Source organism: Pelobates fuscus, chromosome 2 (genome assembly GCF_036172605.1).
Source record: "Pelobates fuscus isolate aPelFus1 chromosome 2, aPelFus1.pri, whole genome shotgun sequence".
Classification (NCBI taxonomy): Eukaryota; Metazoa; Chordata; class Amphibia; order Anura; family Pelobatidae; genus Pelobates; species Pelobates fuscus.
Genome location: NC_086318.1, coordinates 46,223,742 through 46,250,204, shown reverse-complemented (window position 1 = coordinate 46,250,204; position 26,463 = coordinate 46,223,742). Strand labels below are relative to the sequence as shown.

Sequence of the window (26,463 nt, the reverse complement as noted above, 5' to 3'; positions counted from 1 at the left end):
GAGCTGAAGAGGAAGCACACATGGGAGAGTGCTCCCTCGCGCGCCCGCAGAACCGGGCGCTCGGCCACGCTACAACAGGTCGTCGGTTGGAGGGGAGCGCAGTGCGCTTCCCTCCTTCCGGTCAGCCTGATTTTGCGCCCCCACGGCCGGTGCGCCCTAAGGCGGCCACCTGTGCCGCCTTATGGTAGCGCCGGCCCTGAGTAGGGGTAATGAAATAGTTTGCTAGAAAAGTAATCACTGAGAACCTAGTAGGTTATTTTTGACAGTTGCAGGAGAGGAGTCATGGGGGGAGGGGTGAATGAAAACCTGCTAACAGTTTAAATGATATGTTTTCCAGAAGAAGTGTGTTTTCAAAGATTTTTTTGAAGGAGTGGAGACTAACGGAGCAGGGAAGGGAGTTCCACAGAAAAGGTGCAGCCCTGGAGAAGTCTTGGAGGCGAGCGTCAGATGTGGGAGTACAGACAGAGGCTAGGCATAGGCAGGGCCGGTGCAAGGATTTTTGCCGCCCTAGGCAAAAAATTTTTTGCCGCCCCCCCATATGTCCTGCCCACCATGTGACATCACAATGCCCCGCCGATATGCCCCGCCGATATGCCCCGCCGATATGCTCTGCCATATGGGCCACCGCCAGTCTTCTATCTGAAAAGACAGTGTGTTTACATTAAAAAGCCTACAGGCACAGGCTATAGACACCAGAACCACTACATTATGCTGTAGTGCTTCTGGTGACTATAGTATCCATTTAATGTGAGGTAAATTAGAGATTAGTGCCACTAATAATATATTGGATTGCCTACTTACCACCAGATGAGGACAAGAGGCTGATGATGGGCTCAGTCTGGCTCCACAGGTCTGGTGTAGAAGAGGCTCTCTGGAGACTGTTTTTAACAGTGCTCACAACAATTAACGAACAGGAAGCAGCTCCATTTTTTAGGGCCCCTTACACAGCTCAAGGTCTGGGCCCCCAGGGGGCATACGCCTACAATGCCCACCCATAAATCCACCTACATGGCCCATCCATGAGTTGGGGATTTTTTATGTGTGCAATTTGTGTAAGGGATGTAGTGTGTTTATATGGGATGTAGTGTGTGTTTGCGTGTAAGGAATGCATTGTATGTTTCTGTGTGTGTGTGTGTCACTTAGTGCTCTCCCTTGGCCCCCTGTCCCTCTGCAGTCCCCCCTTGGTGGTCTTCTCACTCCCCTCTCCCCCCCTTAGTGGTCCTCCCTCTCCCAAACCCCTTAGTAGACCTTCCCCTACTCCCACCACCCCCTTAGTGGTAATCTCCCCCCCCCCCCTTAGTGGTCCTTACCCTCCTTCCCTCTCCTTAGTAGTCCTCCCTCCTTACCCCCCTTAGTGGTCCTCCCTCTCCCAAATACCTAGTGGACCTCCCCTCCTCCTCCCTCGGTGGTCCTTCACCCCCCTCCCCCAGTGGTCCTGACTCACCCCTCCCCTAGTGGTCCTTACCCCTCCCCTAGTGGTCCTTGGTCCTTACCCTCCCCTCCCCTCCCCTAGTGGTCCTTGCTCCCCCCCTCCCCTCCCCTCCCCTCCCCTACTGGTCCTTACCTTCCCCTCCCCTAGTGGTCCTTCCTCCCTCCCTCCTCCCCTCCCCTAGTAGTCCTTACCCTCCCCTCCCCTCCCCTACTGGTCCTTACCTTCCCCTCCCCTACTGGTCCTTCCTCCCTCCCTCCTCCCCTCCCCTAGTAGTCCTTACCCTCCCCTCCCCTAGTGGTCCTTGCTTCCCCCCCTCCCCTCCCCTACTGGTCCTTACCCCCTCCTCCCCTCCCCTAGTAGTCCTTACCCTCCCCTCCCCTAGTGGTCCTTGCTTCCCCCCCTCCCCTCCCCTACTGGTCCTTACCTTCCCCTCCCCTAGTGGTCCTCCCTCGCTCCTCCCCTCCCCTAGTAGTCCTTACCCTCCCCTAGTGGTCCTTCCTCCCCCTCCTCTAGTGGTCCTTACTCTCCCCTCCGTTATTCCCCCCCCTCCCCTAGTGGTCCGTTATTCCCCCCCCTCCCCCCCCTCCCCTAGTGGTCCGTTATTCCTCCCCCCTCCCCCCCCTCCCCTAGTGGTCCGTTATTCCCCCCCTCCCCTAGTGGTCCGTTATCCCCCACCCCCCTCCCCTCCCCTCCCATAGTGGTCCTTACCCTCCCCTCCTGCCCATGTAGCGTGGCCGGGCGGCGCGGAACCCGGGACAGGAACCTCTGTTTCCTGTACCCGGCCGCCGGCGGACTGACAGGAAGTGCTCACTCAGTGAGCGCTTCCCTTCAGTCCGCCGGCGGCCGGGTACAGGAAACAAAGGTTCCTGTCCCGGGTTCCGCGCCGCCCGGCCACGCTACATGGAGAGACCGGCAGGAGGAGGGAGCGCTCTGCGCTTCCCTCCTGCCGGTCACTGAAATCCGGCCGCCCTCCATGCAGCAGTGCTGCGCCGCCTGGGGCTTGTTAAAGCGCTCAGGCGGCGCAGCATGAGGAGGCGCAGCGGGGACAGGGATCCGGCGCCCCCTGGTAAGTTGCGCCAATGTAGGGACTGACAGAGGGGGAAGGCGTGGGAGGTGCGGGCGGACAGAAAAGTGAGCCTTGCTGCCGCATTCAATATAGAGAACAGTGGTGCAATCTGGGAACACCTAAGACCACTAAGACCTAAGACCACTGAGAAAGGCATTGCAGTAGTCAAGGCAAGAAAGAACAAAGGCATGGACTAGCACCATAGCCGCATCTGGTGTTAAAAAAGGGCGAATCCGAGCTATGTTTTTGAGATGGAAGCAGCAGGATTTGGCGATCGACTGGACATGAGGGGTGAAAAAGAGGTCAGATTCAAAGAGAACACCTAGGCAGCGAGCCTGCGAGGTGATGGTGGCTTGGAGGGAGACAGACACGGGAGTAGCAACTGGGAGGAAAGACCAGATGTTCTGTTTTGGACAGGCTGAGTTTAAGAAAGTGAGCAGCCATCCAGTTGGAAATCGCAGAGAGGCAGTTAGAGACACGAGTCAAGATGGGCGTAGAGAGATCAGGAGAGGACAGGTAGATTAGCATGTCATATGCATATAAATTATAATGGCAGCCAAAGGAGCTGATGTGTTTACCAAGGGAGGCAGTATAGATAGAGAACAGTAGGGGACCAAGGACAGAACCTTGGGGGACGCCGACAGAGAGGGGTTGGGGAGAAGAGGCAGAGCCAGAGAAAGAAACACTGAAAGAGCGCTGGGAAAGGTAGGAGGAGCACCAGGAGAGAGCAGTATCCCGTAGACAGAGATTACAGAGAATGTGAAGAAAGTGTTAATGATCAACAGTGTCAAATGCAGCAGAAAGATCAAGGAGAATTAGGATAGAGTAAAGGTTGCAAGATTTAGCAGCAATTAAATAGTTTGATACTTTGGTCACAGCTGTTTCAACGAGTGACGAGTGCGGAATCCAGACTGAAGCGGTTTAAGCAGAGCGTTGGATTTGAGGACGTCTGTCAATCTCACATACACAACTCTCTCAAGGATCTTGAAGGCAAACGGCAGTAGCGAAATAAGGCGGTAGTTGGATGGGGAGTTGGGGTCAAGGTTGGGCTTTTTCAAAATCGGCATTATGGTTTCATGCTTGAAGGGTGAAGGAAATGTGCCGGAGAAAAGGGAGAGATTAAACATTTTAGTGAGAGGAAGAGCAAGAGAGGAAGATAGAGTGCAGATGAGATATGAGGGAATAGGATCGAGGGAACATGTGGTGGGACGGGAGGACCGGAGCAGAGCAGAAACCTCTTCCGCTGTGGAAGGTGTGAATGAGCATAGAACAGCAGAGGGAGTGGGATTGGGTGATGAATTGGAAGGGAAGGGAGAGAGGTTAGAGATCTCTTCCCCGATTGTAGAAATCTTCTCAGTGAGGTAAGTTGCAAAGTTTGAGGAGGACAGGATGGTAGGAGGGGGAGCAACAGGGCGAAGGAGTATTTACCTCAGGATCCAAATTTCGGAAGACATACATCCTTGTTTTCTCCATCACTGCAAATAGATCAGGATTATCATTAGCCCATTGCATGTCCCACACATCCTTGCGTTCAAAATTAAGCTTCTCTCCAGTCAACTGTTGCCCTGCATCATCTGTGTATCTGGCTTCCAAGTCCACAAGGGTTAACACTCCAGAAATATCTATGATAGCCAGGCGACTGAACATTGGGGAAAAAAGACAAATAGTCAAATAAAAACACAGCCATCAAAGTAAAAACAATGCGTCACATGTGTTAAAATTATAAGACATTTAAAATGAATGAGTAGGTTTATGCAGGAATTTATTGCACATCTACACTTGGCTTATTATCAATAGTTTATTTATTAGGAAATGTTATGCAAAACAATATAAGCTGAGCAAGTAAAAGCAACAACACAGATTTACACAGAATACATACTTGGAATTGCAGTTCAGACTCATTTGATATGCACGGTAGCTCAGGCTATATTTCTGTACCAAAGCTACATTAGGCAAGCTGTATCTGTGCACAATTCCTGATTCACGCGACTGTAGGAAAAAAAGCAAATAATTCCAAAATACTGATTATGCTTGGAAGAGGAATTTAGAGCAGACAGAAACATCACAAACATGGGGACACTCATGTTCATTATGTAAAGTAATCATTTTTATTGATTAGAAATATATTATGTACTAGTGATAAATCAAAGCTACAAGTATTTCTGAAGGATTTAACACAAGAGTTGAATTGTACATATAAATGGCCAAATCATAGAGCTGGCTGTAGTGATTATGGTGCTAAGCATCTTTGGGTGACATTTACATATTTTTTTGTCAAAGCTGATAATAGAAAATGTGGCTCTCCGTGCACCTTAATTCGATCATTTTTCCCCTAATTATTCGAGGGGAAGGCAAGTGTTTGGTTTCAGGCTCCAGTAAAACTCCATTTATCATCAAATTGCCTAAAATGGTTTGACGCAAACCTGTCTCACCCGGGACTTAAGGCATTTAGCCCAGCCCCTTCCCCGCTGTTGCAACCTTGGATGACAATGACAGGCTGCAAAAGCTTAGCTCGTAGACTTTCTAAGCTGTCAGAGGTAGACAGAAAAGAAGGAAATCAGCAAACCCAAGCACAAAACAGAGCTGAAATGGTATAATGCTTAGTGTCCCTTTAAAGTGTAAAACGAAAAAAAATGATCAAAAGTCAGCGAATGTACAGAAATCAAAAGTATTGCTGTAACATCTGCTACACCATTTATTTAAAATTACTATAGTTTTATATTGCATCTATATGCATAATGTTTTATTTTTTTTTTAGGTATTTATGATTTTTGATATTTCAAAAATATTAATCAAGATTTTTCTGTCTTTTTTTATTGCCATTAATTAAATTATTAACTCAGTGTGTTCATTTTGCCACATGATCACTTTTTGTAGCTATATATGATTGGAGTGAAATATTCAGACCTATGCTTGACGAAAACCTTAATTAATCTAAGCATTAATGGTGGAAAACAAGTCACATACTAACGCTGCAGCAATTCGAAACTGTGGACCTAGAAAGGGGACCGCACTGCTGCACCCTTCTCCCCACTAGCTAAAGTGCCAAATGCCTGTTTTCCATTGATCCATAATAAAGGCAGAGTGTTAAACATATCATTATTACCACAGTGAAGAATAACTAGGGCAATGCAGAGGTTTGCAGAATTTATTTAATTTTATTCCATGATGCTCTGTCACTGCACCCCAAGGAATAAACTCCACGCACATCTGCAGTGCCACAGTTAGCCATTACAGTAATAAGTGCCCCAGCCACACTTTAACCAATACACACACACAATACTACTGAAGAAGCAGTGTGTAACTACACTGTTCTAATGACCACTTACCACAATGAGGACTTTATCAGATGCAGTGATGCAACAGACTGGATCTCTTGTTACCTGAAAAAGAAAACTGAAACATTAAAATCCTAATGTGAGTCAATCCAACTCATAAAGGTTTCTTCCAGCAGCCTATCCCATTGGGAAGCTTTTTGTGAAATATTAATGAGATAGTATCTGGTTCCTTCCAGAATTGCCCAAAAATACCCCAATGCCTCCCAGATGCTTTGGAGATGTAACCAAGCCACAGGAACCCTTAAACACATATTTTGGGACTGTCCCTTGCTGACAGGTTTGTGGAGACGGGTTGAAAGAATTATCCTGGACCTGACTTTGGTTAAACTCCCCTTCTGCCCAGAAATACTTGTTGCATATGGCACCAGAAATTCATGCATCCCCCCACAAAGTGGTAATCACGCACCTCTTACTGGCTGCCAAGATAAGCATTATAAACCATTGGAAAGACACTATGCCTCCTCACTACAGGAGGTTCTGCAACGGGTGGAGGGGACCTACCTAACTGAGGGAATAGCATCTAGATTAAGGGGACAAACTTGAGCCCACGCCACTAATTGGAGTTGTTGGGTGTCTCTGCCACATAATACCTTGTAACTGTAGCTAGGCGAAGCGTGCGACCAAATTTAGAATTGGCAGTTTCGGTGATGAGAAGTCCAATCGAGGCCACACAAATCAGCACCAGCTTCTATAATGTCGGTACCACAACTGAGGGCAACTTCCCACCCCTTACTGGTTCTTCACCATTCCCAGCTTTCCCCGTCCCCCAAGTTACTATACGGGTTCAACAAAGGATATATTCCATGAACGAAACTATCGCAGTACTCCGTCAACAGAAAGGGCCCAAAGACCATGAGGTCATGATCACCTCGGTATACACTAAGTGATATAGGTAGTCCCAGGGCAGAATAACGAATGCAGTTATCTATCTCGCCAACACTGTACCAATATGAAAACTAATGTAAGCACCTACCTAGGTGTCTATACCGTATCCTTATATGTCTAACGAACCAGTTTATCTTCTGTAAGCACCAGTTATGCACCAGTGATGTAGCTTAAGCCACTGCAAGATAATAATCTTATGCATATTATGTCAATACTCATGGATTTCAGGTTGCTCACACTTGTATAATGAACATAATTTTTAGTCGTGTTAAACTAGTCATGCATTCATGTTTCCATTCATTTATGTTTCTTTATCTGTGACAAAACTCAAAAATGATATATTGAAAAATAAAATCTTAATGTGACTAAATTATCAATTGGCATAATGAGAAATAGTTACTTTGTCCTACGCATTTCTATAAAATGGTTTAAAGACACATACTTGGTCATTTTGGAATTATGATGATGATAATGACACTTCCATATCCACTCTCAGCCCAGTTTGTCTAGGTAGTTTATGTTGGCTCATGACAAGACCACATACCTACAGGATTTATTTTTGTAAATGTTTCCTTCTGGATTCAAAATAAATTTTATTATTGTGAGTTGGGCCACCTCCCCCAGATGTCAATCAGCCAGCTGCAATACTCCAGTCCTAGCTGGCAGTATCTCTGTGTCTGGTGTCAGCACACACAGCATGGTCATCCCAGACAGTTTGACCATGGCTAGGTGAGGTGCACATAGTGTGTGTTGAAGTGTATCTAACTTTACAAACAAATAAAAAAAAATAAAAAAAAAACATACTGATGCCGTTTTTTGACCTCAGCCCTTCCTAGGTGTATCGGTCAGAATAATAATAATAATAAAAAAAAAAAAAAAAAACACCTCTGTTGCGACTTTGTGCCCCATCCAAAATAGCTTTATACAGGAAAACACAATATTAATCGACATATAAATATTAAAACAGCACTAAAACAGAGAGTTTTAACATATTCATTTGTATTACATTGAATCTTAAAGCTTAAGGAAGCCAGCCATCTATCACAGGCTTCGTCCTCAATACTTCTCTATGAGACGCAGTTGACTGGACAGTGACCAGCACATACAAAGAAGTGACTATCCCCTGGATCTTGGCAAAGTTGGAAATTTAGAACACAGGTTTTGGATTTACTCTTCCAGACTTTGGAGTCCGGAGGGCCTAAAAATTAGTATTTCCCTCTGACAGGTTCTGCAGTACCACTAATAGAGTAAAACAGGCAAACATCAAAGGAAAATAATAACGGGTGCCCCTCAAGACTATACACAAGTAAAAGTATATTCTATTAGCAGAAAGAATGTGTTTGCTCACTCTTTAAAAAAAAAAAAACACATTGAGATGAGGTCCATAGTACTCCTCCTTATAACCAGTGAGCTCGGCCTCCATAAAAAACTATGTGCACCGTTCGTTAATGGTTTACCCATTGAGGTAAGAGTGCCTCCAGGGGTCTCCTGGCACCATAACAACTTTATTTATATGTACGTTCCTTCATGAAGATGTGTCTTTTAGATGCAGTGTCCTTTTAGATTTGAAATTCATTTTTATATTCTCAGATTTCATTAAGATTCTACTTACTGCTGTGGCTTTGGTGTAATCCAATGTCCCTTCTACAGTCCCCGATGGAGCATCATCAATGTGAAATATCCTACAAGAAAGCATCAGGATTCCAGAAAACAGCCAACAAATATCATACTATGATAGCATAACTACCCTCCTAAACCCTCCTGATAGAAAATGGTGTAAAAAAAAAAAAAACCCCAGCAATTTATGCATTGACAGTACTTACCGTTCTCGACCTTCCTTTCTGGTCCGGGACACCTGATTAATCTCCATTGCCGTAAGCCTCTTTGCCACTCGATATTGCCAGATATAAAATGCTTCCTTAGAGGCCGCTATAACATGGGTCTTGGTTACTGTGACAAACATTGGGACTGTGAAGATAAAATTGAAGGATATCCGAATATGATACTGTGACCAAGATTATTCAATTGGAAATTAAAGATAATTCATACTACACATAATATAGAGATATTTAACCTCTGTCACCATGTGAGATTTTTGCTGGATTGAGTAGAAATCCCAAGCCCCTTGCCACGTGTCTAAATGATTTTTTTTAAATGAATCATGTCAGTCAATTTCACTAGCTAAAATGTTGAGTGTCCGTAATGGTGCTGCATTCATTAAAGTTCAGACGTGTTAGTGTCCAGAAATAATGGTACATGTTATTACAATGGTACATTCATTGATGTGGCCCTAGTTTCAGAGAGACAACAGAGATGCCGAGAACTATTTTTATTATTATTACTGGTATTTATATAGCGACACCATATTACAATATTATAAGAGGGGGAGATTCAGCTATAAATAGGACAATTACAAGAAAACTTACAGGAACAATAGGTTGAAGAGGACCCTGCTCAAATGAGCTTAACTATAAATTCTTGATCCTCTTTAAGGAGTAGGAATGATGGCAGGTAAAATCCAAATGTGTACCCTCTAAACCAACATGCATGGTCCATTAACTCTAAAAGTGGAACCTGAGGTTACGCAGTATCTTAATCCTGATGGTAACAATACATATAGCTCTCTAATAATGTGTTACAGCATTACGTAATGAAGAACATTATATTGTATAAATCCAGTGTGGGCAACAGCGATCTAGAAGCTGTTGTGGATCAGTTAATCTCTACCAGCAAAAAATGTAAGTGTCTTTCTATCAGACATCCTAATCAATGACCCAATGTCATCTCTTAAATTAGCATTATTGGGCTTTTACAATTTTTTTATTTTATTATGTATGATAGAACGGGTAAATTCAAGCAACATACTCCGATGACATACTTTCAATGTTGCGATGCATTATTTTCTATACTATACCAAAGCAATGCTAAGCACTCTCATACTCAAAGAGTTAAACTGAAAATACCCGCTGTGGACAAGTGATTTATTTGTCCGTGAAGCCATTGGATTGATGGTGTGCTGCATATACAGGACAGAGCTTTAGAATGGAACAAGGTAATGTAAATAAAGCATAGAAACACCTTCCCCTGCAGGTAACACTAAATCGAAACTTTCAGTACTATTTCAAATGAAGTGATGCGCAGTAGACGAGAGAGAAAAACAAACACATCCAAATTTGCATTCCACAATGGCACAAAAAGCTTATTTTCTCTGTCCTGGGAATGATCTTCTGGAGCTGGCTTCTCAAAGTTAAAAAGGAATTTTGCAGGAGAAGTATAAAGTAGACAAATGCTAACATTTGGCTGGGTTTACCACGGAGCGATGAAAGGTCCATTTGTTAAATGTGGCCAGAGAACTAGAAGCCCCTTTTGGGTGTCCGAGAATGTACACAGTGCTGCTATTTGCTTTCAAACAACTGAAAGACTTTTCTTCTTTCAGGCTATTATGTAATAACAGATCACATGCTGGAACGGTTCAAAATATTCGGCTGATTTATTACAAATCCCTCCCTGCTTTATAATCGCAGTATGTAAAGTAACTTCATTTCATCAGCGTCTATATGTTACACCGAAAACTTTAACTCAACCGTTTTCAGTGACAGAGAAAATAAATGTACATTTGAGACAGAGGTTTTGAAAGAGTTTTGGGTAGCTATTAACCCCTTAAGGACACAGCTTCAGAAGCTGGACATACCCTTAAGGACACAAGCAATTTTTGCATTCTTTGCTGTTTGTGTTCAACTGCAATTTGCAACTCTCTCATTTACTGTACCAACACATATTATATACATATTACATATTATATACCATTTTTTATACAACAAAAAGGGCTTTAATTTGATGTGACATATACATATATAAATTCTCATTTATAAAAAAAAAAAATGCAAAATAATGTGGAAAAAAAAAACGCTTTTTTCCCCACGTTTTGGCAATAATAATGTGTACATAAAATGTACAGCTTAGGAAAAGTAATTCAAAATCAATTAATTTATGTGTCTTGATTTACAAAGTACAGAATATGTGTAGGATTTCAGTTCATTTTGAAAGTTACAGGTCACAAACTACAAGGTCTAAAATAAAATTTCAATGTGAAACAATTTTAGAAGTTGGTATGTTTGTCTTGGAAGTTTAATACCCATTACAGGAAACAAAATTGCCACACAAAAGTTTATATTTATATAAAGTAGACATCACAGGCTATTTACCTAAGGTTAGTTTGACACTTTTTGCGTAGCCATTTCACCGCCAATCTCTGCTAAATATTGGAGTAAAATTGTGTTTTGGAGTAAAAATGTGTATTTCGTAAATCTGGTGTGTGCTATCCCTGTACAGAACCCCATATTGTGTTCAGCTACATCTGCTCAGTACAACGATACCCCCATTGTATACCTTTGCCCCTGTTCTGTGAAGCTACAGTGCCATATAGGAGACCATTCAGTTTCTATAGTTGGAATTTTCATAGATGGTCATATGTCTGAATTTGTGGCATTATAGCCATTTGACTGTTCAAATAACCCCATAAAGGCCTTCCATTTGAGAAAGCAGACACCCAAGGGTATGTTATTAGGCATATATTATACCTTAACTTGCCACCATGTTTTCACCAATTTATTTCAAATTTTGTGGTGAGAAATTTTTTTTTAATTTTTTTACATACATGTTGCATTTTCGCTGGGTATTTCTTACATTTGATAGGTGCCTGTAATAAATTCCCCCTAAGTATGCTCAGTTACCTCTTCTGAGTAAAACAATATGCCCAATGTATGACCCAGACACTATTTTGTGAAGTTACAGTGCTGTGAAAGAGATGTGATAAGTTCAGGTTTTTAAGAGTGAATTTACATGGAGAGTTTTAATGGGTCCGTATTCTATTTTTAAATATGTTAGCAGGCTGCTTTTTCCAATTACCCCAAAAAGGCATACTATTTCTTAAAGAAGACGCCCAAGGGTATTTCAAATGGCAAATTTTGAACCTTAGCGTGGGATAATTTTTCCGTTCGCTTGTATCAAGTGCAGTGGTAAAAAGCATTTTTTTCTGCCTTTTTGACACACAGTGAGTTTGTACTGTATATTTTGCAAACCTGTGTGCTACGGCTTTATAATACCTTATATGTTGCTCAGCTATGTTGTCTGAGTACAGCAATACCCCCGTATGTACCTTTGCCAGTTATATGGGGACGTTGAAGGGGCACATTTCAGACACAGCCATTGCAGGTTTTGTCAAACTTTGAATTTTTACGCTGTGTTGTTACCCCACTTTGAAGTTTTTTTAGCAGGCTATATATTCCAACTATCCCATAAAAGCATACTATTTCTTAAAGAAGACATCCCAGGGTATTTCAAAAGGCATAATTTGAACCTTAGTGGGGGATCATTTTTCTGCTAGCTTGTACCAAGTGTAGTGGTAATAAGCATTTTTTCTGCTTTTTTGACACACACTGTGAGTTTGTACTGTGTATTTTGCAAACCTTATGTGTGCTACAGCTATATAATACTTCCTATCTTGCTCAGGTGTGTCATCTGAGCACAGCAATACCCCCATATGTACCTTTGCCAGGTATATGCGGACATTGAAGGGGCACATTTGAGACACAACCATTTAAGTTTTTTCAAACGTTACATTTTTACGCTGTGTCCACTTTGGAGGTTTGTTTGTAGGTTAATTATTCCAGCTACCCCATAAAGGCATACCATTTCCTAAAGAAGACACCCCAGGGTGTTTCAAAAGGCATATTTGAAACCTTACCGTGGTATCATTTTTTCGCTAGCCTGTACCAAATGTAGCGGTAATACGCATTTTCCCCCTTTTTAAACATTTTTTTAACTTTTTAAAAGTTTTATTTAGCCTTTAACAACTTATTTTACTATTTTAAAACTTTGTTTAAACTTTTCAAAAGTTTTTTTAACTTTTTATTGTTTTTTTTTTTTACTTTTAACCCCTAACTAGCCTAACCGTAAATCCCCAAATTTCCCCACTAACTTCTACCCACCTTAGCTAAATAAATAAATATTTTTAAATATTTAAAAGAATTAAATACATTTAACCCCTGAGGATTAAAAAAAATAAAAGTTAACCCTCAGGGGTTAAAAGAAAAAAATCAGATCACAGTGAAATACTGTGATCTGTATTTTGATCACTGCAGGCAGTGATCAAAGGGCAGGGAAGGGGTTAAATTTTATTTGAAAGAGGTGAGGGGGAGGGGGGGGGATTTTGCTACAAACACTTTTTTTTTTACAGCCAGAGACAGATCAGCACCGATCTGTCTCTCTGCTGTTCACAGCTCACACGGAGCTGCAGGGAAACAGATCGGGTTTCACTGCAGCATGTGTGATCACTCTGACTCCCGGTCAGAGCGATCACATGGGCTGTGAAAGTGAAACTGCCCATGGTAGTGTGCCTCCGATAGGGAGACACACTACAGGAAGATTAACCCCACGATTGCCGCGATTGTGGCAATCAGGGGTTAATTTTCATTTATGACGGAAATTTTCCGTCATGCGTCCTTAATTAAGGACAGACGACAGATATATTCCGTCATGATTCCCTTTTATTCCAGAAGTTGTGTCATTAAGGGGTTAAGGGGAGTGCTGCAATGACGGAAAATTTCTGTCATGCGTCCTTAAGGGGTTAAACATGTCATTCTTCAGTATGCAATATGCAGTGTAAACTTTAATTAGCATGAAATTCCGTCTGTATACAATGAGCTGTATCACCTTTAATCAGGGGGTTGTAAACATACAAAAAAAAATATACGGTTTGTTATGGAACATTTCAGTAATGATTCAATAATAAGCAATACAATAATTCTTTTTTTTAGCTATTTTTTTAGTTAGCATTATTTTTTATCTATTTACAACAAATTACACTTAATCAACAACATTCAGTGATCATTTCCCTTGCTTTATCTTACCTATGTCAATGTATTTTGAATCCAGTGGTGTTCCGATAGAATTGCACAAAACCAAAACATACTAAATAAAAAAAATAAAAAGATAGTAAGACAAACGTTTCCCGAGAGATTATCCTGCCTGGTTCTACTTACTCTGTCACAATAAAGAATTATTGTCACATTTGGCTTAATTTAGAAAGTAGATCAGTAAATTATGTTTGTAGAACATCAGACAGTAGTCACACTCAAATCATACAACTTCTTCAAAAATGTTCTGTGCTATACTAGAGCAAATAATTACGCCATCTGGTTCTAGTACATAACTTTCAATACAAAATGTTTCCACCTATTATTTTATTTAAGTCTATAATGCATTTGAAAATATCAGTGTCTCTTCTTTGAAAATTCTCTAAACTCAATTTTTAAATATGGTAAGAGCAAAGGCGAGTTTGATTTGGCAAATATTTAAAGGGACATTCCAGGCACCAACCCAACTTTAATACATTTTGCTGCTTTTGGCTTAAATAGTTCTCTGTAGTTCCTGACAGTCACCAGGTGTTTCTGTGTTGAGAACTGGATCAAAATCGGACCTCAATCAAATACCGCTCTAGGAGTGGTGCAGCACAGATATTTGCAGCTCATGCGCAGTAGCCTCAAAATGTTTCTCTCATTGGATTGGCTGAGATCATCAAGATTGATGACCTCAGCAAAGGAGAGCAGGTGGCCATGGTGAGAACAGTGCGCTGGGGGATATAAGATAAGCAAATTGCATATTTTAACCATTAAAGAGGGGTCCAACAGTCTAAATAGTTAGGACACCATAGAGTTAGGAATACACGTTTCTATTCCTAATGCTATAGTGTTCATTTAATTGCCAAGTTAGCCTGAACATAGTTCTTGAGTTTTCTCAAGCCAATATAGAGAAATAATTCAGATTACTGAATAGCCTTTGTGGAGTTTAATGCAAAACTTATTGAAATTCTCTTGTTGGCAGACTTTCCAAACTAGTTACTGAATGGGTAGTTGCCTGGCTGGGAACTTAAAGGGAAACTATAGTGCCAAGAAAACAAACTTGTTTTCCTGGCACTATAGCTCACCTCCCTGCTCTCTCCCCACCGCCCTGTAGTGCAGAAGGGGTTAAAAACAATGGCCATTTTTGCATTAGGATTTCCACATAGGAAAACATTATGCAATGCTTTCCTATGGGGTTTTGGGTGATGCTGGACGTCCACATGCATAGCGTCAGTTAGGCGACCAAAAATCCCTCTAGTTAGAGGTGGCGTTAACTCTGAAAGGTAATTATTGCAGTTTATTAAAAACTGCAATAATTACCTTTGCTGGGTTAAGGGACCTGGAACTTTGCACCCAGATTACTTCAATGAGCTAAAGTGGGTCCGGGTAGCTATAGTGTCCCTTTAAAGCAGATTTGCATCTAATAGGATAAAAATTAATATGACTCACACTGGCTTTCACCTACACAATGTAGCAGCAAAAATGTGGCTGTTAAAGCTCTGCTATCTCTTCACAAAAAAACATTTACCTCATACCCACCATGCACCCAATATTAAATGTATTGTATGCATCTCTTTTCAGATAGAAAATTGTCAATCCTCAAAGGGTAGTTTACAAAATGGGGCATGTTAAAACGAATACCAGATTAATAATACAAAGGGATTTACCGTTGCTCCATTTGGCTCAGTCTCATTTTCTTCCTGTAAGAAGAAACAAACAAATACAAAATGTATTCTTACATAAATTAATGTATTTCTGCACACATACATTACTAGTGGTATACCCACCTATGGCTTTATATAATGCAAGGGAAAGACAAAACTCGCAAGTACGAGATACAGGCAGAGATTCTTAGTATATGGTCATAACGCATTGTTTTATTAAGTTTAGATAAACAAAATACAAACCTGTTGATGATTTTCATCCACTTTGGTAGCTAAAATGCAGAAATCTCCACACGTAGAAACAGAAATCAGACTCTTGACGTATTTCACATACTTTTCATTGTTTTTCGTGTCCCAGAAGACAACGCAGTATTCTGGCCGATCAGGTCTTGTGTAGGCGTATATCACAGTATTGGAACAATACCCCCACTGCATAAAACAAATACCAAACATTTAATGCATAAATAAAGGAAAACAAATACTTTTTGGGTGCACATGCTACAGTCCTCCATGGCATATCTCACTTTAAATATCATATCAAAGCATATTGAGGTCTCCCTTATAGTGGGCAGAGGCTGGAATATAAAAACAAAAGGATGGCAAATTGTTCATTAAAATGTAAACCCACTAACCCATAAAAAGGAACACGAGCTTACTGTCATGATCCTATCCTGACAACCAAGTCATTATTCTTATTATTTCATGCAATACTTGTTTGTGGCCTCCCTAGCCACTAGCCACCTTATCATCCTCACCCGCCTGGACTAATGAAGAGGCTTCATAAGGTTCCACCCTGCTCACAGCAGGGCCTTTACATTGAGAGAGAGAAGCTGTGCTCTGCTCCTGGCTCATACTGAGATTTATTTATAACGTGATGCTGAGAAAGACCTGTTCCTGAATCCTGACAGCCTCCTCCACCTCTACTTATCTACAAGCAGTCTGATTCATCCCATCTTGCTTCATCCGATTTCTAAACTGGACTTTGGGTTCATATTGTTTTCCTCCCAACCTGCCTGGATATTATGGGCATTATCATTTGCAAGTATCCTCAAACACCTTAAATCTACAGTTTTGTTTATAATCCAAAGAGGCTGATCACCTCCATTACTTTGCTTCAACCTGTTATACTTTATCCCTTTATATTCCGGTTTCGTTTTTTACTAATTGCTTTTCTATTTCCTGTATGCCTGTTTTGGGGCATTTTGCCTAAACCTCTATTATTTAACATTCTACCTACTCCCCTGTAATTCTGTTTTCCCCCTTTATCTTTATTATTCCTTTACTCTGTTTAACTTATTATTTCATATTGTTACCTTTGTCTGAACCATGCCTGAAAAAGCAAAAAAACGACCTGAAGGAAACCCTGGCATAAGTCTCCTGTCTGACCTGCGCAGAATCATGACACTTACTAAGCCAATATTCCACAAAAAGGCAAAACATAACTCCTTCACCATAGACCATAGCAACACTATAGGCACCCAGACCACATCATATGATTGAAGTGGTCTGGGTGCAGTGTCCCTGTCCCCCTTAAATTGCAATTTTAGAGAAACTGCACTGTTTTCATTGCAGAATTAAGACTGCCTCTTGTGGGCGTCTAACCAGACAGCCACTAGAGGCAGTGCATGCTTTTCACAGGGTTTAACTAGTAGAGAATAACCCAAAGCACACCAGAGTAAATTTGAGATAAACATAAGTTATACAAAGAAAGTGCGGACAACAGTACAGGCATGTAAACAGTAGATAACAAACCCAGAACCACTATAGATACAATAGTAAGTCCTCAAAGTTGAAACCCATAACAATGCAGGCATACTGACCTAGACCAGGAGATAATACAACCCTAACGTTTCGGCGTCTAGCCTTCCTCAGACTGCCTCTTGTGGGCGTCTACCAGACAGACACTAGAGGCAGTTCATACTGTTTCACCGAGTTTAACGACATGGAACGACGCTGGACGTCCTCACACTTTGAATGAGGATGCCCAGTGTCTTCTAAATCCCCTTTCCTAAGGGGAGGCCTAACGTGCGCATGGTGCTTGCCACACGTGTGCATTAGGTTCCCCCTCGCGATGACGTCAGACCTCAGCACTGGAATAAGGGAAGTGTTAAAAGGGGTTTGTATTCCTGATGCTATTGTGTTTTTTAACACAGATGTCCATTTAAAGAATTAACATTTTTGTTGACTAATCAAATAATATTTTGAGTAGCTGACTGGACACACATATGTACAACAGCTATCAGACGAAAGTAAGGACTAGGAGTCCAGTAATACGGTGTAGCTTATACTATTTTATTCCTTTCAAAACACTTGACAAAAGAGCTAATTTATTAAAATATTAAAATGACCACCAGTCTTTGTTAGGTTCCTGCATCCATTTCCTAAACACATTGAAGGATCTTCTGACCTTATAATCTGGCCGAATGTTGGCAAAGTAAATGAATGAATCCACAGCCAGCCCAATTCTTAGTCCTCCACCTTCCCATGACACTGCTGCAATCTGCTTTCCAGGGACATTCAAAGTACGCAAGTGCTGGGGAAGCAAACGGAAAAAGAGTAACTGAATAAGTGAACAAGCACATGTAGAAATAATAAATGCAAATGCCACAATGTGTAACTTGAAAATGTAATGTGCAGATAGTTAAATTTTTAATTTTTTTTCAAATTCAGACACGAAACATACAGACACAGGGTATACAGCATTATATATACATTGCAATCAGGTTCATAAATTGTAACAATGGTTATAAAATCCCATGGCGCTATATAAATAATAAAATAATAATACCATCTGATAGACATGCAATACGCTCTAACCCTCGGGAGGGATTGCAGTTACATAACTGCATACATGTCCGGTTGCCACCCAGTGAGAAGTGAGAGCCTGCTGTCAGTATACCTGATGTGAATAACAGTTAGGGATGGTTTCCCTAATGTTACATACAGAAGGATTTATTTTAACAATTTCGTTTTAACAATCTAAAGAAGATTACATGCAGTCACCACAATATTTTATAACCAGTATACAAAATTCTCACTGTTTACAAAGAAAGAGCCCTGCAGACACCTGCTGGTACTGAAAGAATAGAGCATTTCATGCTGAAATAGGACAAGTGATATTCCAGCTGTCATGAACTACAGTTCCCATGAGCCAAACACAAGTAGAATTAGCCCATACTATAATACATTACCTCGCCAAATGGAGTATAGAACTGCACAATATTCACATCCTTATCCTGGTTTGCAGCTTTCTGGGACCCGGCCACAGCCAGCACACTGCCGCAGTGATTCCACTGGATGCCGACCACACACATCCCAGTGTCAATCAGAACTGGGTCTACACGTTTAACAGAAAAAAAATATTGGTTTTAGGGGAAAAAAAAAAAAGCTGTATTATTTGATAAGTTAACAGTGTGGCATAATAAAGCTGCTTAGTGTAACCCACTAATAATGCAATAGCACTCTGGTAAGGCTGATATTGGAATCATCACTATTAATGAATTGGACGTGCAAAGAAATGGATATTCACAATTGCATTTAAATAATTGCAACATTCCTCATTTTTAAGTCCAAATGATAACTGTTCATCCTAGCCCTGCCAGAATGAAAAGCTGCCCTTTATCGTGTGTGTGTAATGGGTATAAATTGATAAACCACCTACAGATCCCTGCCTATGTGAACCAAGAAGGCCTGGTTCAATGGCTTGTGGTAACTCAGTTGAGAAGCACATTTCTCCCACAGATATTGAAACCCCTGCTGAATATGTGCCTCTCACTCTGCAAGCTGAAACAAAACAGGTAAATATGATTTATGTTTATCCTTTCTTATGCTTTCCACAACCACCGAAGGGGGCACTGATCTAACCAATCAGAGTTCTATCACTAGGAATGATAAAAAAAAAAAGTGCACTGGGCATGCATGACAGATTTACGTACATGCAATTGGAAGATCTCTTCACCTTGCAACCTCCTGATAGTGGGAGAAGAGTGAATCATGCAGAGCAGTGTCCGGTTGTGGGGTTTCTATATCCCTGCTGTGTCAGGGCGAATGATGAGCTTATTGCTACTACACAATCACGTCCTGTTTCTGTCATTAGTAGACTGGTCGGGACCTAGCTGAGAGGTCTACCCAACAATGTAATCTGACCAAGTTTCTAGGAAGTTTATAAAAGTTTATGATGTACTTTTTTTCTTGCTTTATTTTGGTTTGCACATTTGCTACAAAGTGTATATTTTGTTCCTATACATTTGGTTTGACTTCTAGAGGCTTTGTCCAACTCCCAGGAGTCTCTGATTTCTTACTTTCCCAATTGCTTATAACATGTGTAACCTAAAAGATGTGTCTCATTCCAACATATTGCAGGGAGAAAAACTTTACTTACTTTCATCGTTTTCATGTCTCATTATTTGGCATCTCCCATTGTCAAAACAGATTGCAAGGCAGGGGCAATCTGGCTCCACATAACCCTTGGTTCCTGGGTACCAATCCATGCCAGCAATGCTGAGAGCACCAGTCACATTCACTAAACAGCTTAAGACCATTTTCACCTAGAAAACAGAAATTTTTACTTACCGTAAATTCTTTTTTTCTTAATATGGTGGCAGTCACATATGGGTTTTGCTCCTCCCTGTGGACAAGACTTTTAACAAGCTTATTAAAAAGGATCCTCCCCCTTTGGGTATAAAGGCTCAGACCGCAAAACCTAGCCCAGTACGTGACAAGTAAAGAAATCAGACAAATCCAATATCCAATGCAAAATTACTTTAATAAAGAGGGAGGGTTATAATACTGCCACCATATTAAGAAAAAAAGAATTTACGGTAAGTAAAAATTTCTGTTTTTTCTGTCATATGGTGGCAGTCACATATGGGATATAGCAAGAATCCCTCTGGGCGGGACCTATGCCACGACGGCTTGTAACACCTTACGCCCAAAGGCAGCTTCAGAGGCAGAGAAAATGTCTAGCCGGTAGTGCTTGATAAAGGTGTTGTAAGATGACCAGCATGCTGCCTTGCAAATGATTTCTGGAGATGCAAGTGCTCTTTCTGCCCATGAGGTAGCCATAGCTCGAGTAGAATGGGCCTTGATAGCAGCAGGCGACTGAAGACCTGAGGAAGAATATGCCAAATCGATAGCCTGAATAAGCCAACGAGATAAAGTACCACGGGAAGATACCTTACCCTTTAAGTGACCCTGAAAATTAACAAACAGGTGATCCGACACTCTGAATTCCTTTGTTCTGTTTAAATATATACGTAACGCTCTTCTTACGTCCAACTTTTGCCATCTGTGTTCTTGAAGGGATGAGGGCGCACTAAAAAAGGAAGGTAAAATAATAGGTTGATTCACATTCTTTGAAGATAAAACCTTAGGAAGAAAAGATGGTCTCGGGTAAAGAACCACCTTGTCCTCATGGAAAATAGTGAATTCGTCTGAGGAGGATAGGGCGTGAAGTTCTCCCACTCTTTTGGCTGAGGTGATGGCCACCAGAAACAAAACCTTAAGAGATAAAATTTTTAAAGGAACTTCCTCCAAAGGTTCAAACGGGGTAGCACTAAGGGCTTGAAGGACTAGGGCTAAGTCCCATGATGGAAACACTGATCGTTTAGGAGGCCTCCTGAGGCTGATAGACCTAAAAAACCTTCTGATAAAAACATTTGCTGCCAGATCCTTTAGAAGAAAAAAATTCAAAGCAGATATTTGGACCTTGAGAGTTGAGACTCCCAGGCCAGCGTCAAAGCCTTCTTGTAAAAACTGAAGAATGTTATCAATTGATGGTTGTAAGATCGGAAACCGGTGATCCCTACACCAGTGCAGAAACTTGGACCAAATTCTAAAGTATATCCTAGAAGTCGATACTCTAGTGGCGCGGAGTAAGACAGCTATTCTCTCATCCTGTAATCCCTTGTTTCGAAGGATCAGCCTTGCAGTAGCCAAGCCGTCAATCTGAACATCTCTAGTACCTTCAAGGGTAGGTTCCTGTTCACAATGAGATGAGCTGACACTGGAAGTTCCCAATAGCTGATGGTCATCTCTTTTAGGGCGGCAAACCAGGCTCTGTTTGGCCAATAAGGAATTATTGCCAATATCCTTGCCCTGTCTGTTCGTATCTTGAGGAGAACCTTTGGGATCAGGGGCAGAGGTGGGAAGATGTAAGCCAGCTGAAAATCCCACCTTATTGATAGAGCGTCTATCCAACTGGGTCGATCCGTTCTGAATAGGGAGGCGAAGTGGTAAACCTTCTTGTTTGATCTTCTTGCCATCAAATCTACTTCTGGTACGTCGAATTTCACAGTTAGGATTCTGAATACGTCCGGGTTTAGCGACCATTCCTTTTGGTCCCACTTTCCCCTGCTCAAATCGTCGGCTATAACATTGTCGCTGCCTCTTATGTAGACCGCCGTAATGTCTTCCAGATTTCTCTGCGCCCATTCCATAACGGCTGTACAAAGACTGTAAAGCCTTCTCGCTCTGGTTCCTCCCTGTCGATTGATATAAGAGACTACCGTACGATTGTCTGACTGTATCTTGACCGCTCTTTGAAGTAACCAAGGTCTGAGGTGATGAAGAGCATACAGAACCGCCAACAATTCTTTGAAATTTGTGGATTCCTCTGCTTCTTTGGAAGACCATTTTCCTTGGAACATGGTGGAACCCAAGTGGGCTCCCCAACCTGAGTTTGAAGCGTCTGTGGTGACTATCAGCCAGACCTTTGGTAGAAAGGACAAGCCTTTTAACAGGCACTCTGAGGTTATCCACCAATCTAGCTGCTTTTTCACCTGAGGGGACAGTAGGAATCTTTCGTCTAGATCTTCCTCCTTCTTTGACCAAGACGTCAGGATGTTCCACTGTAAAGATCTGACCTTTGATCTTGCCCATTTGACTGCGGGAAAAGTGGCCGTAAGAAGCCCTAACACACTCATGGCCTCTCTGAATGAACAACTTTTCATTCTCTGGAGGTTGGAAATCGATCTTCGGATCTTTATTCTCTTCCGTCTGGGCAGAAAAATAGACATGGTGGTTGAATCGATCTTGAACCCGAGAAACTCTATTACTCTTGTTGGAATGCAAACTGATTTTTTTAGATTCAAAATCCAACCATGGTCCTGAAGAAACTTTATAGTGATCCGCAGATCCTCGTGCAGTTGATCTTCGGTATGTGCCACCAGTAGCCAGTCGTCTAAATATGGGACAATAGAAACACCCTTTTCCCTTAAATGAGCAGTTAGAGGAGACAGGATTTTGGTAAAGATTCTTGGAGCGGAGGACAGACCAAAAGGTAGAGCCCTGAACTGGAAATGAACGGTGTGACTTCTTCTTCTTATTGCAAATCTTAGATATTTCCTTGAAGTAGTGGCTATCGGAACATGTAGATAGGCATCCTTTAAGTCGATTTTTACCATAACGTCTCCGTTTTGCAATAGGGGAAAAAATTGATGCGATTGATTCCATACGGAATCTGTGATAAGGGATAAACTGATTTATCCTCTTCAGATCCAGAATGGGCCGAAATGAGTGGTCTGGTTTTGGAACGAGAAACAGTCTTGAATAGACTCCTCGAAATTCCCGTTTCTGTGGCACTCTTTCTATTACCCTTTTGTGAAGAAGCATCCTGGTCTGACAATCTAGAGCTCGAGATTTCTTTCTGGACTGGTAGGATGAAAGTAGAAACCTTGATCTTGGCTTTTCCAGAAAAACAATCTTGTGTCCCTTTCGGATAATCCTTAGAACCCAAGGATCCTTTGTGGTCTGTTCCCATGTCGGTAAAAAATATTGGAGTCGTCCTCCTACACCTCTGGCGTCAAAAACGCTTCCCTTTGACTCTGAAGCTTCTCTTGACTTCGTTACTCTGTTCAAATTTTCGGTTTTTCTCTTTTCTTTGAAAATAGTGTGGTCTTTCCTGAAAGGGTCGTCTACCCCTGGATTGATAATTCCTGTAGCCTGCTCTCCAGGAAATTTTTCGATCCTGAGGAAGTGCCTTCTTGGTTTCAGACATCTGACGTATGATTTCCTCTAAGGGAGCGCCGAACAATTTAGCCTTTTCCAGAGGAAGTTCACAAAGGACTGCCTTGGACGCCGTATCTGCCGACCAAGACCTCAACCATAGGGCACGTCTTGCCACCGAAGTCAAACCCATGATCCTGGAGGCCAATTTTATCACTTCCACTGACATATCCAAAAGGAATTCATTCGCTAAATGCATGTTCTGAAACATGTGACTAAGATCAACGACCTGGCCAGATGAAAAATTTTCTTGTACTAGATTTAGCCAAACTTAATTCGCTCTGGCTGCTGCTGCCCCTGCCAGCAGGGCTTTACATTGGAAACCGGCTGTCTGATAAGCTCGCCTACACGAGGTTTCGGCTCTCTTATCCATGGGATTTTTTAATGCTGCAGTTTCTCCAATAGGGATCGTGGTTCTCTTGGCAATCTGTGCCACCTGAACATCAACTTTTGGGAGATCTTCCCACATAACGTCGCTAGCCAGCTTAAAGATGTCCTTGAAGTGTCTGGAAATAAAGGCACGTTTTTCCGGGTTTTTCCATTCCCTAAAAATAGAATCAACTAGGCTCTGTTGTACAAAAAAACCTCTCTTAGGATTTTCTGCTCCCTGAGGTAGGATGGTCAGATTCACTTCTTTAACAAATTTACGGATTGCCTCTGATGGAAAACCCACTGGTTCACTGGATGAGGAACCCGAATCTTCTGATTCGACAGAAGAAGAACATTCCCCTGAAGATGATCCAGATGAGGAATCTCTTTTTCTTTTATTGATCTTTCGTTGACTGGGGGCTTCTACCCTCTTAGAATCCTTAATCGTGTCCAAGGTCTGGGACAAACTCTCCTGGAACCAGGATAGGAAAGATTGCATATCCTTTTGCTTCTCTCTTTCCAACGAGTTTGCAGTACACAGACTGCATATTTTCTTCCTAGACCCGTCTGGGAGGGGAGTTGCACATTCGCTGCAAACAATATGTTTGGACTTCACTGTAGCCTTTCTAGGCGTGGGAGTTAGTTTCTCTTTATCCATCTCAGGTGGACTAGACATATCTGAAAAATTTAAACGGATACTCCTTAGAAAGTATTATCTCCTTCAGAAAGTATTTCAAAGTAAAGATCTATTTTCTGTAAATCTTACCTCAAAATACCTCTGAGCCGTGTGGGGGGGCAGGTGACACGGCGTACCTCTTCTGATCTGCATCATGCTGTCAGTGGGTACTAGCACAGCTTTTAAATTCAAATGTTCGCGTTTTTTTTTTTTTTTTTTTTTTGCAATATCTCTTTAAGCTTCCGTTTGCGCATGCGTCTTTGCGCACCCGGAAGCTTAGGTGGAACGCAAACACCACCCGGGCGTGCGTTCCACCGCTGTGCGCTTGCTCAGAGCGAGCTCCGCCTCCCGGAAGTATTTGCCGGAAACTTTCTCGGCATAAATTACAGACCTCAGTATGCTCCGTAACGATTAAGAAAACGGAGCATGGGCCACTCAGCTTACCACCCGGGCAGCTCTCGGACCGGATCCCCCAGACAGCAACCTGTGTGTCTCACCAACGACGAAGTCCTGTCCATCCCTATCGGGACAAGAAAGAAGACTGGGGTAGGTTTTGCGGTCTGAGCCTTTATACCCAAAGGGGGAGGATCCTTTTTAATAAGCTTGTTAAAAGTCTTGTCCACAGGGAGGAGCAAAACCCATATGTGACTGCCACCATATGACAGAAAAATCAATGTTAATACAATACATTACAGAGCCTGAAGATTATTCTAAATATACAGATACCCAATAAAGAACATGACATCCTAATGAATCACTACCTGTATGTCCTCACTGATTAGTGATCAGTGGATTAACTGTGTGATGTGTGTAATAACACTATACACCTTTCTCACAGCGATTTTAATTAAATGCGCGGCATAATTGTCACCTACCTCTAACAGCAACAGCAACACTATATACCTATAGTCACCTGAATTACTTTAGATAAATAAAGCAGTTTTCGTGTATAGATCATTCCCCTGCAATTTCACTGCTCAATTCACTATCATTTAGGAGTTAAATCACTTTGTTTCTGTTTATGCAGCCCTAGCCACACCTCCCCTGGCTATGATTGACAGAGCCTGCATGAAAAAAAAAAAAACTGGTTTCACTTTCAAACAGATGTAATTTACCTTAAATAATTGTATCTCAATCTCTAAATTGAACTTTAATCACATACAGGAGGCTCTTGTAGGGTCTAGCAAGCTATTAACATAGCAGGGGATAAGAACATCTTAATTAAACAGAACTTGCAATAAAGAAAGCCTAAATAGGTCTCTCTTTACAGGAAGTGTTTATAGAAGGCTGTGCAAGTCACATGCAGGGAGGTGTGACTAGGGTTCATAAAAAAGGAATTTAACTCCTAAATGGCAGAGGATTGAGCAGTGAGCATGTTCTATACACCAAAACTGCTTCATTAGGCTAAAGTTGTTCAGGTGACTATAGTGTCCCTTTAAAAATGTCACCATATTTAACCTATACGGACACAGCACTGCTCGTCATGCAGGAAATCAGAAAACAGCTCAGTGATGCCGACACTTCAAACTCGACAACCTTTTGTTGTGATTATTATATTTTATGGTTACACACAATTGTGAGTACAAAAGTTATTTTTATTCGACCCGACATTACACAACTTACAATAAAATTTCCCTGGTTGTCATATATGTGGATTTCCCCATTCGCCATCCCAAAGAGGAGGATTTTGCTGTCAGGTGACCATACAACATGGCACAACTGGATTCCTTTCAGTTCTTTACCCCAAATGCGATTGCCTGTCGGCACAGATACAAATAGTTACAGGATTTATATAATGAAAAACGTATATTACAGTATAAAAAATAATGTATTTCCAAAACCTGGAAGAAATATATATAAATGTCACAATATTACTAAGGAAAATGACGCTGTTTAGCATTTATATCTTAAGGGCTACTGCAGAAATATAGATATTACGGTATATGTATTAGTCTGATTATAAAGCAATTTACTGTCATACAAGGCTTTTAATTCTCAAAGCAGACCAAAAATAGAAAGAATTGTCTAATCCGTGAATGTTGAACTATCAGTAGCCCTCATGACCAATGTAAATATTGATTAGAAATATTGTATGTAATATTTGAATAGAGAATGAATGTTAATGTT

At 41.5% G+C, this 26,463-nt stretch overlaps 1 protein-coding gene across 1 annotated transcript in view; it reads right to left on the bottom strand.

The window, feature by feature from the left end:
* The window catches only part of WDR35 (WD repeat domain 35), a 71,811-nt gene that overhangs the window by 32,902 nt on the left and 12,446 nt on the right, over positions 1 to 26,463 (bottom strand). The window contains exons 6-17 of the mRNA XM_063442126.1: positions 25,960 to 26,093; positions 19,669 to 19,834; positions 18,479 to 18,624; positions 17,695 to 17,820; positions 15,531 to 15,716; positions 15,291 to 15,323; positions 13,633 to 13,693; positions 8,545 to 8,689; positions 8,334 to 8,403; positions 5,828 to 5,881; positions 4,378 to 4,487; positions 3,927 to 4,137 (exon numbers count right to left, since the gene is read on the bottom strand). Coding sequence (XP_063298196.1) covers positions 3,927 to 4,137; positions 4,378 to 4,487; positions 5,828 to 5,881; positions 8,334 to 8,403; positions 8,545 to 8,689; positions 13,633 to 13,693; positions 15,291 to 15,323; positions 15,531 to 15,716; positions 17,695 to 17,820; positions 18,479 to 18,624; positions 19,669 to 19,834; positions 25,960 to 26,093 — 1,442 coding nt within the window. The remainder of the gene's footprint in view (positions 1 to 3,926; positions 4,138 to 4,377; positions 4,488 to 5,827; positions 5,882 to 8,333; positions 8,404 to 8,544; positions 8,690 to 13,632; positions 13,694 to 15,290; positions 15,324 to 15,530; positions 15,717 to 17,694; positions 17,821 to 18,478; positions 18,625 to 19,668; positions 19,835 to 25,959; positions 26,094 to 26,463) is intronic.